This window comes from Mustela lutreola, chromosome 4 (assembly GCF_030435805.1).
Source record: "Mustela lutreola isolate mMusLut2 chromosome 4, mMusLut2.pri, whole genome shotgun sequence".
In the NCBI taxonomy this organism is placed as follows: Eukaryota; Metazoa; Chordata; class Mammalia; order Carnivora; family Mustelidae; genus Mustela; species Mustela lutreola.
The window spans coordinates 202,169,606-202,186,302 of NC_081293.1; the positions used below are offsets into that span (position 1 = coordinate 202,169,606).

Sequence of the window (16,697 nt, forward strand, 5' to 3'; positions counted from 1 at the left end):
ACTCTGTCCCCAGGGAACCACTTACCATTCCCCTCCCCCAGGCCCTGGAGCCCAGCATCCCAGTTTCTTTCTCCAGGCGTCTGAGCACTCGAAGGACCTCGTGTAAGTGGGGTCACACAGTGTTTGTCGTGTTGTGACAGGCTCACCTCCCTCCGCATAACATCCTCATGGTTTATCCACGTTGTGTCATGGGTCAGAATTTCCTTTTTGTTTTTTTTTTAAAGGTGACTAACATTCCACGGCATGTCCGGGACACATTCTCCTTACCCGTTCTCTGCCGCCGAACATCGGGGCTGCTTCCACATTTCAGCTACTGTGAACTGCTATGAGTGTAGGTGTACGGTAACTCTTTGAAACTTTATTTTCAGTTCTTTTGGTTATGGACCCAGAAGTGGAATTGCTGGGTCTTTATTAGTTGTTTAATTTTTTGAGGAACACCAGCAACCGCACCGTTGCACACTCTCATCAACAGTGCACGAGGGTCCAGTTTCTCCACGTCCATGCCAACACCTGCTGCCTTCTACTGTCTGACAGCAGCCATCCTCCTGGGGCCAGGTGGTAGCTCACTGTTGTGATCTGCGTCTCCCTGAGCATCAATGAGGGAGCACCCTCTCGTGTGCTTGCTGTACATTTGCACATCTTCTTTGGAAAAATGTCTATTCAGGACCTTTTGTTGATTTCTGAACTGGGCTGTATGTTCTTGTTGAGTTTTAGGGGTTTCTTACACTTTCAGATATTAAGCGCTAGCTGGACATGTGATTACACAGACTGAGCTGCTTCCACAGATTACCTGGATTGCTGACATGCAGTAACATTAAGTCTTCCAAATGAAGAACACGGGATGCCTTCCATCTCCTGCATTTCTCTCAGCAGTGTTTCATAGTTTCTTTGTACACGTCTTTCACCTTCTTGGCTAATTCCTAAGAGTTTTAATCTTTCTGATTCTATTGTAAATGAGATTTTCTTGATTTCATTTCTGGAATATGCACAGTTAGCGCATAGAACATAACTGATCTTGTGGGTGCTGACTTTATATTCTGCGGCTTTGCCGAACTTGTTAGTTCTATGAGGTTTTTCTGTGGAATCCTTAAGGTTTTATACATATAAAATCATACCACATGTAAACAGACAATTCTACCTCCTCCTTTCAACCTGGATGCCTTATCTTTTTATTCCTACTGAGTGGCTCGGGCTAGGACTTCCAATGCCATGTTAAATGGAAATGGTCAACGTGGACATGCTTGCTCCTAATCTTGGAACAAGAGCTTAGTCTCGCACCACTGAGTATGATGTCTACTGGGGGCTTCTCACATACACCTTTTAATTTTTTTCATTTATTTAAGTAATCACTACACCCAATGTGGGGCTTCAACTCATGACCCTGAGATCAAGAGTCGCACACTCCTCTGAGCCCGCCAGGCGCCCTCACATATGCCTTTTATTATGCTGAAGTAGTTTTCTTCTGTTCCCAGTTTGTTGATGGTTTTTAACATGGAAAAATAATTAATTCTGACAAATGCATTTTCTACATCAACTGAAATGATCATGTGTTTTTTTCCCCCTTCTGTTCTGTTAACGTGGTGAGGATTCATTTGTATATGTTGAAGGATCCTTGCATTCTAGGAGTAAATCGCACTTGGTCATGGTGTATAGTTCTTTTAATATGTTGCGGAATTCAGTTTGCTACTATTTTGATAAGGGGTTTGGCATTAGTGTTCATAAAGGGTCTGGGTCTGCAGTTTTCTTGTAGGGTTTCGGTATTTTTAATTTTACATGCTTATGACTGGCAATTATCTAGGCTATCAGGAAATAAGACACAGAAAATCAATAAATTTAGGTCTTCAACAATTCAGTCAAATTCTACCACACATCAGGTAAGAAGTATGCTCCTTCTGTCTTCCACTTTATGGGTACAGCTGAATGACATTATAGGCCATTAACTAGGACATAAATACAACACACACACACACACACACAAACTTACCTAATCTGAAGGTCTAAAATTATTTGCCTTTTGTCCACATTTTCAGTGTATACCTTAACACCATTGATCCTGAGGGGCTGAAACAAGAGGCAGCTTATTTTAAAATGCTTATTTAAAAAATAAAACCCACCCTTACAATGCAGCACAGAGATGAGAACAAGTCTAGCACGAGGCTACAGGAACGAAACTTCTGCTTTCAGTGCAGTAGCTGTTTTGCTTTGGGCAAGTCCGTAGGCCTCCACTCTCCAGTGTCCTCTATCTGTGAAGTGTGGATACTAAGTAGCATCCATCTAACGAGGTTACTATGAAATCAAAGGACAGGAGGAGCATGTCTGATGCGCAGAGAGTGCTTCAAGGCCCAACCCGGTGGCCCTGTTTCTTCCAATTTACTTTGATCCTTCCCTCGTAACTCATTACATGGTTTGAAACACAACTTCCTTTTTTTTCCTTCATGACTTGTAACTTTTCATTTCTTAAAATTTTCACAAAAATGGGGCTTTTCAGTGATTGAAAAATACTGGCTGTAGGTATAATTCTAATCTAATCTTAATTTAACCTGATACATGACAGAGACATGATTGTAAAAAGAACAGGCAGATCATAGTAACGGTCATGTCTCAAGGGCCCTGCTGTTAACTATTTCAAAACCTCCCATTTTATCACCTTGAGACTGCTTCTAGGGAAGTTCTCAACCTCCCCTCTGAGCATCACTCACTCAAGTGGAAGGGATTCCTGACCTTTGGAGTACTACAGCTTACTGTGACATCTTAGGTGCCCCAACATCTTACCCCTCAACTGGCTGTAGGATTAAACTCTAAGTCTTTGTGGCGGCGGGGGGGCGTGCCTGGGTGGCTCAGTTGGTTAAGTGTCTGCTTTTAGGTCAGGTCATGATCCTGGGGTCTTGGAATCCAGCCCTACCTGGCTCCTTGCTCAGCAGGGAGCCTGCTTCTCCCTCTGCCTACTGCTCCCCCTGCTTGTGCTCTCTCTTACAAATAAGGTTCCCGGCGCTTTCCCTGATGTTACTGGCTCAGACATGCCCAGACTATGAATCACAGAGAATACAGTTCAAATCACTATGTTGATGACTGAAAATGGGAGACAGGTAGCTTAGGACCTTTAGCTTAAATGTCTGCATTAGACAATATTCCCTTCCTCCACTGAACATGACCTCTGATGTTAGGAGAAGGAGCAAGGCCAAGCCCACTCCAGGTGACTAAGCCTTACCCAACACAGGACAAACACTTAAAGGCAAGAGAACTCAGCTGGCTGACTCAGCCAGCACATCAGGTGTGTACAAAGAACTGTGCTTGGGGCTCTGCATGTCCTTCTAGGCTGTTCCTTCCTCAGGTAGCCCGAGATCGCCTGTACTTATAAGACAGCAGTGCAGTTGATGATGTCAAGCCACCTTTACCGAGTCAGCACTACTCTTAATATTCTTCCTGTTCTCCAAGGATAATCTTAGTATCAAACTTAAAGAGCGTGTAATACCAAGTGAACATAATTCCCCCTAAAACAAATCTAGCTGGGGTTAGAATTCTAATCTCCACAAACACAAGCATATCACCTTACATTCAGGGACCACAAACCATGGCCTGCAGGTTCAACTTGGCCTTTGGCTAAGAAAGGTTTTTACATTTTTAAATGATTATAAAAGAAATGGGGGTGGGGCAGAGAAGAATAAGCCTCAAAGACTTTATGGGCTGTCAAGGACTGAAATATGTAGCACCTGACTTTCTAACCTCTGCTTCATGCTCACACAGCGTTCTACCTAGTGATTGTGTTTTCCTATTTGTTATCATTTAGGTCAGAGAAGGTCAAGTACACCTGAAAGGAAAGTGGACCCAGGCGTCCTGTGCAGGCCTGTATGTGCTTGAACAGCAGGATGATCAGACCCCAGGCTCCTAACGTATCTGGAAACCTCACAGCCAAGAGGAAAAATGACTAAGTACAACATATGTGCCTGCAGTGGAGACCCCGCAGGTAAGATGGCGCGCTCTGGGAGCACATGGTGGGAATGAGCCTGCGGGCGCAAACCCAACAGCGACTGAGTCAGACGCCCCGTGGCCGCATTATGAAAACCGAGTCAGACGCCCCGTGGCCGCATTATGAAAACCCTGCTGGTCTGAGGCAAGGACATGTGAACTGCAGCAGCTGGTGAAGGTGTGCTGCGTCGCCCTACTGTGCGTGCGCACAAAATGTGTGTCAACTGTGTAGGTGTATTTAACTTACTACTGAATTCTTAATTTTCATTAGGCAGACAAAACAATGTTACCCTGGAAAGTAACACAGTGTTCTATGCCAATTATACCTCAATTAAAAACAATGTTACCCCGAACTGTTGCTAATCACTGTAAACAGGGACTTAGAAAAAGAAGCTAGCCATGATCGACTAATTTACATGCTGTCTTGAGGCTTTCACTAGAAGGAATATTAGGAATTAGATGTATTTGTGTATGATTCTAATAACAAAATCTATCTTTCCCTTCATTTACATAATTAATATAATTCTGTAAGCCCAGCACTGGAATCCTGAGTTACTGCATTTACACATCTTAAGGGTAAATGCCTTTAAGCTTGTTGTCAGTCATTAAACTTTCAGTATGAACTCACATATCAAACCCCAACTAGACAGACTGTGAAAAACTGTACAAAGGAAAATTCTGACAGAAGGATGCAGGGGTAGAAAGACAGGCTGGGAACTGAAAGAAACCAACCCAGAAACCGAATGGGCCGAAGACCCCAGGGGAAGAGTGAGTGTAACACACAAGGGGACAGACAAGGGGAGGGCGAGCCCCAGGAGGCAGAACTGGGACCAGTTGCAGAGACAGCCTGCTAGACCTTCCCCAGCAGCAATTTTTTCTCTAGAAAGTAACGTGAAGTCGTTTCATATATTTTTTAAAGTCTTCACTCCAATTTTACCATGTACACAAATGATGCTGAAGAAGAAACTGACCTGTTGACCCACGTCAACTTTAGTGAAACTGAAAGTGCTAAGGTGGGTGTTTGCTCCCCGCACAGCTGGCTCTATAGTTTCTCGAAACAACTTCTCTATAAACTGGCAAATGAAAGGCCACATGTGTTTTACAGTCTGTAAAGAAGAAAGAGCTCATGTCAAACAAAATGCTCTAATACACAGTAAGGTACTATGTACCGACATGTCATAATGTACTTAGGTCATCATGGAACATCACACCTCTATAGTCTACCAGAATTTTGGAAAATTAAAGGGGGACATGTGTCTCATTTGTTATGCAGAATGACACGATCTGAATTTCAAGGATGTGCTACAAGAATATACTACAGATTAACTAATATGCTGCAGAAATTATTCTGGTTAAGCATTCCATTTAAGCCTGTCCTCTCATTGAAAGTTGCTTAGGGGAAAAAAATCAGAAAACCCTGTGGTTTCAGTTTGTTTCTAAAAACCTAAAACTGTCTAGATCTTAATAAACATTAATGAGATTTCTTTAATGATGGACTAACTTCTGGTGCTGTAAGGCAATCATGAATCTATAAGGATATATAAAATATATGATCTTAAAGTATATGATCTTAAAAAATAAATAACCTTAAAAAGGATTATTCACCTAGTACTAGGTTTCTTGGGAATTATCTCCCTTTTCCTAACATTTTCAAAAATTCTGCTTATAATTATAAAATAGACTTGCGCACTAGCCAATGAGTGAAGTAGACACAGGCCCAAATACACAACTATGAAAATATCATTAATTTCTTCATGTTAAAGACACAGTTTTCACTATCTGAAAAGTAACAGATCAGTTATGACTGTTTTTTTGATAGCAGGAGCCAGTCCACTAAGTCCAAATGAGTTCACACACTGTCAACACGCAAATTCCCCAAAATGGAGAGATGGCATCTCGCTCCCTCATCCCCACTGATAATGTGGTATTTAGTATATTCTACTCTTACCTTATTTAGCCATTCTGCTCGTTCAGTGTCTGGAAAATGAACCTAAGAGAAAAACATACACATGACTGACGGACCCCCAGCAACTGTACACGAAATGTCACACAGGCTGTTTAATACACTATCGTACGCATACTGTTTCCCTAAACGCTTCCTGACAACACTGGCTCTGAAGCTTTGCACGAGGGCTTCTGAGGAGACTGAAACGTGCCCTCCGGCTCTTTAGGTCCCAACAACACTCTGAGGCAGGAAAGCCTAGTGACAACCAACAAGACAGTCCCTTCTCTGGACCTCTCAGGTCCGGAGGGACGCTCGCTGGCATCGGGGATTTGGGGAAGAGTACTCCGCTGTGAGCTCCTCCTTTTTGAGAGAGGAAGGCTAAAGCTGTTTCGGGTGGGGAGTTCTCTGAGGAATGCTAGGTACTCCCTCAACGGCCGGCCACACTGATGTTCTGAAAAGCACGTTCTTGGTTTACATGTACAACAGGTCACAGTCAGCTTCTTAAGGGCGACTGAGATGGGGTCTGGGAACTGTTCTAATTTCCGGAACTGCCACCCCCACTTTCCTCAGTAACACAGGGACAGCAGCCAGTGAGAGACAAGCCCCTGGCCCCACGTTCTGGCTGAGAGGAGTTGGTCGGGGGATATCACGGTGGCGGGGGCGCAGGGGAGCTCCCGAGAAGATGGTTCACTAAGAACCAAGTCCACCTCTCAAGCTTGGCCCTGAGGAACACACGGGCAGCAGCCGTCGGTTCCCGGCCGGAGGCCCTGTCCCCGCAACCTGTCTCAGTCCCACCGCTCCAGGACAGGGGCCGCCGCGGGTCCCTCCTGCGCTCTGTGACCTGGCCGGCCCACCCTTCACATCACCGGGGCGATATGCCTGAACCCTGAGCGTGGGCTGGAGGGAACCGGAATGTTTTCTGAGTCAGCCGGCTCGGATGCATTCTTGGACAAAAGCAAGGGGACGGCAACCTTCCAGAATTAAGGAAAAGGCGTAAGAGCTGGGCAGGATACTACTCCAGAAGGCAGACTTGGGGACGAGAACGGCTAGCAGACACCGCTGAAGTTCAGAGGGCTTGCTGCTGTGGAGAGGCCTGCTGGGCCCGACTGGCACTGGACTTCCAGCCAAGAACTCGAGACATCTGGGGCCCGTGAGACTGGCCGGACGAGGTCGCGGAACGAAGCGCGCGCAGCGGCCCTGTGGCCCGGGTCCTGCTGGTCCTTCCCGCTGCAGTGAAGCAGCCAGTGCCCCACGTCCCTCCAGGAATGGGGCGGGGGCCGCCCCCGGGTACCAGGTCTTCGAAAGCAGGGGCTCGGCTGTGCTCCCGGCAGCAAGTGATCGTGAGGCTGTCTCCCCGCTGCCGGGCCCCTCTGTATCCGACCAGCCCCGGTGGCCAAGGAAGGACCAAAAGCCCAAGACGAGCACCTATCTGGAGACAAGTCAGAACGGCACCGTAGGTGTGTCTCTGCTGTCATTTCAGAGTCAGCAACGGGGTCGAGGACTCTCTCGCAGGCTTGCCTTTTCTGCTGATGCCATGACCGCAGACACTCCCTAGCTCTAGAACGCGAGGACACAGGAGCCACACTCCATTACCTCACTCAGGGCCATAAACTCCTATGCGGGTCTCAAACGGGAGATCAAAGACCTGCCTCAATCATATTTTCTCTGACTCACCACCCCCAAATCTTGTCTTTACCACGGTCCTGTGGAATTCAACCAAATAATGGTTTCCTTTGCACAGAAATGCAGTCTTGACTTACTGGTTACCTTTTTCTTAACCTCCGCTCTCGGCCAGTTCTCCCTTACAGTCAGCTCACCTCCACCACAGACCACCACTGCCCGAACCTCCCGCCATGACGGTCCCTCCTCAGCCACACGGCTGTCACACTCAGGTTCTCTCCAGAAACCTGCATCTGTCACACACCACTCTGCTGAGGCTCCCCAGCGGCTCCCTCTCGCCCAGCGCACTACACACTTGTGCGGCGGAATGAACTGTCCCTAGAGACATGCTCTAAAGACACGCGACTCGGAGCAGACAGAACGCTCAACACCCAGCCTCGTAACGGGATGCCCGAGCCTTCGTGCGCTCCGCTTTCTCAGAGACACCTGGGTTTGTGACTACTTAGACTATTACTGCAATTACCGTGAACTGTTCGGGATCTACTCCAATGTAAGATGGCATGTGAAGCGTGAAACCTTAATACAGTATTGGACTTAGATGAAAATTCTGTATCATTCCACGCTGAATAAAAATAGCAACTACCCACATCAAGATAATCCTTAGGCTCACGTGGGGTTCCAGACGACAGCAAGAACACACAAATGATGCCAGATGTCAGCGAGAGGGGCCCCCCACCGGTGGCCCATGGCTTGAGTTCTAGCAATCTTAAACCGCTGCTCTGCTTCAAAAAGAAATAACCTTATGCCAAGTGTCCTTTAATAAAATTCCAGCAAGATGAGTTTAACTTGTTTTCAGATCTTTCCTTTGCTCCCAAATATTACGAAGCGACAGTGTATGTTCATGTAACCCTTATCCCCAGCAAACAACTGCAGCGCCGTCTGAGGAATCAAAGACTTTACTGGCTGTGCTGTCGGTCTGTGGTACCGCGAATCCTCACACGAGGCGCACGGGCATCAGAACGCCCGCCCTCCTGAGAACATGGTAGGCTCTGGGGGGTCCGGCAGGCACCAGCACCGCTACAGACGGCTATCTCACGTTCCCCAGGGACCGACAGAAGGGCTGCGTACTTCTCCAGGGAGCAGGGGGTAAGCGGTCTGTTCCCTTTCAATAACTGGTAGAGAGTCATCTATTAACACCAAATACTTCAGAGAAAGTGCTTCTCTGTAGTTTATGTGCAAAAGGTTTTCCTTCTACTACTGAGGGGTAAAATGTGTCGATAGCAGTTTTCACTTATTTTTTCCTCCAGATTCTTTAGTTCCTTTGAAGAGCTGAATTTTTGCTAAATTTTAAAAGCCATAGCCAGGCAACCTAAGTATGGTGCCTCACAGAGAAACAGCTTTGACTAATCTAGATTTTCTACCCACTTCAAATTTAAGGCCTTCTCAAAGATTAGGATACTCCCTGGGAGTCCATACACACAAAGTTGTATGTATACAAACTCCGAGACAAATCATCAGATTTTTCACAAAGTCCACAAAACCAAGAAGGTTAAGATCACATAATGACGTGATCGATAAGGCTGAGTCCCTTTCAAAGCCTTTCATACGAAAGAGTCAGAGGAGCAGAAGGTGAGGGAAGGCAGATGCTGAAGACCCCGTCCTTGGATGGCTGAGGAACAGGTAACAAATCTCCCTGCAGCTGGGTTCCTGAAAGGTGAGTGAGTCTCCAAACCCACGGGTACCTCCGTCGACATAAAAAAGTAACTGGTAACTGCCGGGTGGGATTATGTCCCGCTTTCTGCGTGGCAGGTCCTGTGGTAAGCTATCAACATACATTATCTGAGCTCATTTCTTTCTTGGTGTGGATAAAAGACCTTGACTTTTAATAAGGGAGACAACAGTGTGCACACCCCAGGACAACGACCCACACGCCCTCTGTACCCAGGCATTTGGTGCAGAGGTGCACGTATGTCAACACAACTTTGTAAATCATATTTTTTCCTCCTCCTCATCTTCATCTTCAAAGCAGAAAGGAATTATCTGTGAGGCCATGAAACTTTCCATCTCCCAAGTCACAAATATGGACCCTGCGTTCATTTTCTCTCCTGCACCACACCTGAACTATTTCAAACTACCCACCCTTTCGATCAAACCCGAAATCTCAGAGACACCAGGACCACGCCTCTCCTTCACTCCCCAACCCTAGTCAGCTCTTCCTTCTAAATCTCTATCTGAGCTAATTCTCAACAACAGATCTACAAACAGGAACCATTAATGTCCCGAATTTACAGGATAGCTACTAAGTGACAGAGTGGGGAGGAAAAATCAGGTTTGTCTGCCCCTGCCGTTGGCCACTCTGCTACTGAGGGACGAGAGAAGTGCTGTGGAGACAGCTGATCCACGGAACCCGTCAAGTTCTCAGTAGGACAGACTCCCATGAGAGAGTAAAGTTCACAACTTAGGTGATACGCCTCCGATTATATGAAGCTCTAAGTCAGAAGTGGAAAATTTTGCACTTAATGGTGATCTATTTATCTAGACTCGAGGTCAAATAAAGTACAAGTCCTGAAACAGCTCATAGCAAATTCAGCAAGCATGACAGCAACTCACAATAAAGCACAACTGCCAAACCCAGCATTTCACCCAAGACTAAGAAGAACGCAATTTGAAGACTGGTTTTACTTAACATATGCAGGAAAAGGCTATGATATTTAAGTAGTAATGATAAAATTCCACATATATTCACCTGGTGACCCAGCAATCCCATTTCTAACTAACTGATTAAATATAATAAAGTGAATTCTGCAAAAAAAAATGTTCCAAAATGAAAACATGTGCCTTCTCTAACTTTATCTGGTTTCTCCAAGTTCCCTGGTATTTTCCAAATTAGGTCTGCCAGTATGCTAGCAAATTCCTACTCATCCTGTCATAAAGACAGAGAAACCCTATAAAGCTATTGTTTCTGTCCTACAAAACACATACTAGTCCCACAAATCGCCTACAGAATTTACATTTATGTAATACTAAGGCTTCTCTATGCACTGTCATGCAGCAGAACAGAAACACAGTTTGAATGGTGTGAGTTCTGGTTTTGTGACTGTATTTCTGTCACCGCGCTACTCCTTAATCTACTGCACAGGTGGAGATTGTTCTTGTGGAAGAACAGACCGAAGCAGCCATTTTGTGAACAAGTGTCCCCGGACACTGGCTCTGTCCCCAGACACAGACTCAGACACGCGCCTTGGGACGATCAGAGCTGGTGGAGTGGACTGTGCGAAAGGTGTGACCACGGGTCTATGAAGGAAGACCGGGGACCCTGGGGAGGATCTGATGTTGCCTGGAAGAGTCCGTAAGAAACTGGGGAAGAACACAGTGTGTGAGATGGGTTTGGAAAAATTAGTTGGGGTTTGCTATGCAAGGAAGAGACTATTCCAAGCAGAACTAACGGCATGCGCAATCTATGCCGGCTGGATCTGGGGGAACAGTGAGTGCTGAAACGGAAAAATGAGGTCAAGACCAGCCTGAAGTGTCTTCTACGCCATGCAAAGGAGCGCTGACTTTATTCTACAGGCAACGGGTCCAATGCTGGGGTGTTCGGTTAAAAAACGACGGAAGATCAGCACTCCGGGAAAACCTTCCGCAGTACCCCCGACCTACTCTGAAACAACCAGAAACAGGAAGGCGGAAAAACCGCCTCTGCACCATAGACCGGCAACACCAGTGAACTGGCTGGTGCTGAAGGTCAAGCCTTGTCCTCGCAGCAGAACGTCACGGCACTCAGCAGTTCCAAGGGTTCTGATGTGTAAGGGGTTATTTCAAGGTGCCAGAGAAAAATGTATCAAAATCAAAGAAGGAAATCTGTTACCAAATTTTAATTCTGTTTACTAAGTCAAAAAATCTGCTTCTCACTAATACATATTCATAAACATTTGCTTATGTTCCACCAAACAGAATTTAAAGTAGCAAAAACATCGAACATAAAAACTGGGATATACAGAGAAAATAGAAAACACATTCCTAAATCACAGAAGAGTCCACGAACACGTATCATTTGGTTTCAAATCTTATCTTTGAACTTAAAAAAAAAAAAAAAAAAAAGCATAAAACCACTTAAATATTCTTTATAAGTCCAATTAAAAAACAAGTTTTCATATTTATTATTTATATTTTCTCTACCAACTAAAAAGAACCATTGTATGATTACTTACATTTTCATTATATTTGAAAGTCGACACTACCCAAGAAATCTCTTTTTTAATCTTATCTTTAAGAAAGAACAAAGGCATATTTCGGATTCTGATATGATGTTGATATTATTATTGAAGTTATTTTGTTTAAAAAAAATTAAACTAAATACACGAAGACAGAACATTAATTGTATGCCGGGAACACACAGTCTCTTGTTTAATCCTCAGAACACTTTGAACGACGAGTGGCCCCCTCTGACGGGTCATGAAGCAGACGCGCAGAGCAAGGACACGAGGGAGCAAGCTGGAGGGAGGCGGCGCAGACCCGAGGGCTCCGACGCCCCCCCACCCCCCGTACACCTGCTGACACGCAGGGGTTCTGCAAGTTGGAGCACAGCCAAACTTTTCTAATCATTTCCCCCATTTCTGAACATTAAAAGTAATATGGGCTAATGCTAAAACTGAAGTGAAATAAAAGAGCTGTGTTTCTCCTTCCAGCAGCACCCCCTGAAGGCAACGTGAACACTCGGCACTTGTGCGGGCCCCAGGGAGCACCCGCCACCCACAGGAGTGCACGGAGTGTGGGGAGCCCGTTTCCAGTCCACCGCAGCAGCAGCACTGGGCTGCGCCGTCCTTCCTTTATTTAAAAACAAACAAACCAACAGAAAATAACTAAAAACAAGGGACGCCTGGGTGGCTCACTCAGCTCAGGTCATGAAGATCCCAGGGGCCTGCTCAGTGGCGAGTCTGCTCCTCCTCCTTCTGCCTGCCCCTCCCCCTACAGGTCCCCTCGCTCACACTCGGTCAAATAAACAAGGAAGACGACACAGCATCTTTGTAAAAAAATCTAGAATACGGTAATCACTGCCTGGGAAAACACGAAGAAACATAATCTATGGCACCTGAAGCATGACTGATGTAATATTTTTAAGTAAAATTAAAAAGATAAATGATGGGGCGCCTGGATGGCTCAGTGTGTTAAGCCGCTGCCTTCAGCTCAGGTCATGATCTCAGGGTCCTGGGATCGAGTCCCGCATCGGGCTCTCTGCTCAGCCGGCAGCCTGCTTCCCTCCTTTCTCTGCCTACCTCTCTGCCTACTTGTGATCTCCGTCAAATAAATAATTAAAATCTTTAAAAATCAAATGTTTAATATTGTCTTGTCTGCATACTGATTAATTTTAAAATCAATGCAAATGGAAAAAAACTTGCAAGTTAAAATTACCCAGAAAAATTTTGGTTAATTCACAAATCAACCAAAGGGAGTCCAAGGTTCCGGTGTACAGAAGGACTGTGGAGAACCCAGGATTTGGAACCGCTACTGCGGTGGAAGTGTAGGACACCAGTGCACGCGTGTCAGAAACTGTTCTCTCTCCCCTGATCTTGGATCAAGCGGACACCTAAAATTCTCCATGCCCGTGCTTTCCAATCCCGACAAAGATAACCACGTATGTACGGCCTGCTGAGATCACGTGGAGGGGACCTGGAGGAAAAAAAAAATCACATTTCTTCATCCACGTGATTAGGACGGGAAAAAGGCATTAGGGGAAGTATTAGATACTGACATTGGACAAACTTCCAAATGAAAGGGTTTAGAAAGATTCTACCTAAGTCATCAGTATCTTGTAGTGTATGTTACCTCCTGGTAAACTACCGGTGAGGAGCTCTGGGCATTCCGACAGGTTGGCTGTTGAACATATCAGCGAGAAAATGATGTAGATGAAAATTGGTAGCAACATAAATTTCTGCCCTCCAATCTTTCTATATTTAAACTTTTTGATTTATTTCGCAGAAGGGTTACTGTAAACCACCCGTCTGTCTTCACAATGCCCAATTTCAGTCGGTCCTGCTCCCACCCTCCCTAGAGGCCCAGTACGTGTGCCAACTGGAAAAAATGGGAGTCAAGAAATCTTAATACAGTAATTTCTTCTAAGATACTGGAATGCTTTCTCCTAAAAGCTATTTTTACAAAGGAAGTATTCAAGGTTGAAAACATGAGAGAAAGCTGTTTCTCTCAGAACCCGCCAATCCTCTAATACCATGTTCACAGTGTGGGGAGGTTAGTCACTTGGAGGGTAAAAAGAAATCGCACAAAATAACTGGGTCTACCTATTTTTAGGCTACACAAAAGTAGGCAATCAACTAATTCATGCAGTAAATAAAGTAATTAACTTTCTTCAAAATCCACACAGCTGTACCATTCTACGGAGTTTGTGTCCGCTTCATGTGGACTTTGACTACTTATATCCGTGTGATGTGATAGACCAAAAAGAACACGAAGACATTAAAATACGATGACAATGCTGGACAACCCACCTGTTTAAAGGTCTTCTACTGGGAAACATTTTCAAAATTCTCTCATAAGTGCTTTTTACATTAACAAGAAGTTTCACCTGGGAATTTGAGAAGCACTAATATTCCTCCAGTGTTTACCTTAGACCAAAGGTAGTGACCACGATCACTTCTTTATATGCTGACCACAGACCTAACAGGGTAAATTTGCTGCTTTCTTCTGTGGTCTCAGACTCTAACAGTTTGAAATAAGAACTGGCTGCTGACGGGAAAGCCACATGCATGGCAGACCCCAGCTCCATGGTCTTGAGACTCTGGCTCAAGCAGCAGCAGCAGGGGAGGGTTTACAGACGCTGCTCACAGATGTTTAAAGCATGTCCACCTTCAATAATTCGTTGCTCCTGTTGTATGAGTGACCATTACCTATTTCTGCACACCAGGAAAGAGTAAATAAAAACTAAAAAGCTAGGATTATCCCAGCACATCTTTTGTAACAAACCAAGTTGTCTGAATCATTTTACCATGAGACCTTCCGTAATGTCCCACAGTGTATCTGCCACGCTAGACCTGCCATTTGTTGATCTGGTTATTCTGGGAGGGGGAGGGAGGCTGAAGTCCCAGCGCCCGCATGGAATGATGGAGAATTTAAGCTGGGGCTGATCTCAGTGCCAGAGGCCGGGCAGGGTTACTTCCTACCTTCTACGCAGGAGAACAATGAGACAGCCCTTCATCAAAACCCTGATGTCAAGAGATTCATTTAATGTTTTACATATAAAAGCAAATCCATGGATATTTTTCAAAGACTTAAAGCATATTTTAAAAGAATTCTAAAGTCATTTAGACATTCCTTCTGCAACCGCTAAAGGGAAGTCATACATGTTATGTGACAAACCTTGATTTAGAGGTGAGGTTCTGGCTTAAATTACATCAATCTTGCAAATTAAAATGAGTCCAAGAATAGCAAACATGTCTTCTCATCTCTTTCGCTAAAACATTAAAGACATTCTGGTTGTTTCTGGTCTTAAATTCAAATCAAATGCTACTATTCTAACTTAAATGCTTATGTTTTGACTGAAATGGACCAGAAGACAGATATGTAATTGCAGCGCTGACTTATACACACGTGTTCTACACCCCATGTGGAATCCATCCAGCTTTGTTCTACTGCTGAAGGCAGCAGCAGCAACCACCATCGGAGTCAGGGTCAAAATCCCCCCGAGGCACAGAACTGAGAGGAACAGCAAACATCTACATGGACTCAGAAGTCACTTCACGTTTGAAATTGTACTGTGAGTTTTTCATTTTCGAGAAATAAGTTTACATATTTCTAGGAGCTTAATTTTACTCTCTTTCACAGGCAGTATAGATTCGAAGCATTACGAGAATGAAGTCAAAGACATTTACAAAGCCGCACTCTACCTGTTTACTCTTTTTATTCCTTTAATGGTAGGCAACGAAGAACAGATAATCAGGCACTTGAAAACATTAGGACTTTTTCCTAAATATAATGTTTTTACTGGATGTTTGAAACCAAGAGTCTGATAAATCCCCCACTTTGCTTGTCATCAACTGTGAACATGGAATCTAGAAATACCTAAAATAAAAAACCAAAAAATCCAAACCCTCAGTTCTGGTGTTCCAGTGATCTGGCTCCTCTATCATCCTTTCTTTTCCATACGAGACTTAAGGACAGGGAATCTCAGGGAAAAAAAAAGTCACAAAAACTTGGATGTATCTCCTGGAGTGTCTGGATGGCTCGGTTGTTAAATGTCTGCCTTTGGCTCTGGTCATGATCCCAGGGTCCTGGAGTCAAGCCCCGAACTGGGCTCCTTGCTCAGCGGAGAGCCTGCCTCTCCCTCTCCTTCCTGCTTGCACTCCCTCTCTCCTTCCCTCTCTCTCCAATAAGGAAATAAAATCTTAAAGGTTTTTGTACATCTCTTGATCAAATCCTCGACCCTCCCCAATTCTTCCCAGAAAACCCACTTGCTTATCTACTCTAAGTGCATCACTACATACAGAGATGACAATTAGATCACTAGTTTATTCACTATTTATGTATAACTAAATACAGAAACAATAACTAGATCCCAAGATCATCTTCAAGAATTTCTAATCTTGGGGCGCCTGGGTGGCTCAGTGGGTTAAAGCCTCTGCCTTCGGTTCGGGTCATGATCCCAGGGTCCAGGGATCGCGCCCCGCATCAGGCTCTCTGCTCTGCAGGGAGCCTGCTTCCTCCCCTCTCTCTCTCTCTCTGCCTGCCTTTCTGCCTACTTATGATCTCTCTGTCAAGTAAATAAAATCTTAAAAAAAAAGAATTAAAAAAAATTTAAAAAGAATTTCTAATCTTTTCTTTTGAAGTAATTACATGCATTGCAAAAAGCACTGAAAGTCCCTACGTGCACTTTGCCCGGTTTCCGCAATGGGTCTTATAACTACAATGCCCGCTCAAACCTAGGAGGTGGCTATGGTGTCCACCCGTTATCAAGGACTTATCCCCTCTCATCATCTATCTATCATCTATCTACCTCTATATCACACAGGTAGTCGAAGTCACAAAAAGCACACACTCTCTGGCTCTATTTACATAGGCTGTCCAGGACAGGTAAGTCTACAGAGACAGGAAAAGGCTCAGTGGTTGCCTAGGGCTAGCGTGAGAAATGCGGAGAGAATAAAAAAATCTGATATAACAC

At 44.8% G+C, this 16,697-nt stretch overlaps 1 protein-coding gene across 4 annotated transcripts in view; it reads right to left on the reverse strand.

The window, feature by feature from the left end:
* Positions 1-16,697, reverse strand: part of ESYT2 (extended synaptotagmin 2) — a 77,449-nt gene that overhangs the window by 46,072 nt on the left and 14,680 nt on the right. For all 4 annotated transcript variants that reach the window (XR_009353061.1, XM_059172410.1, XM_059172409.1 and 1 more), the window contains exons 2-4: positions 5,915-5,956; positions 4,938-5,072; positions 1,985-2,061 (exon numbers count right to left, since the gene is read on the reverse strand). Coding sequence is in view for 3 of the 4 variants with exons in the window: in XM_059172410.1 (XP_059028393.1) it covers positions 1,985-2,061; positions 4,938-5,072; positions 5,915-5,956 (254 nt within the window). In the remaining variant the exon portion in view is untranslated. The remainder of the gene's footprint in view (positions 1-1,984; positions 2,062-4,937; positions 5,073-5,914; positions 5,957-16,697) is intronic.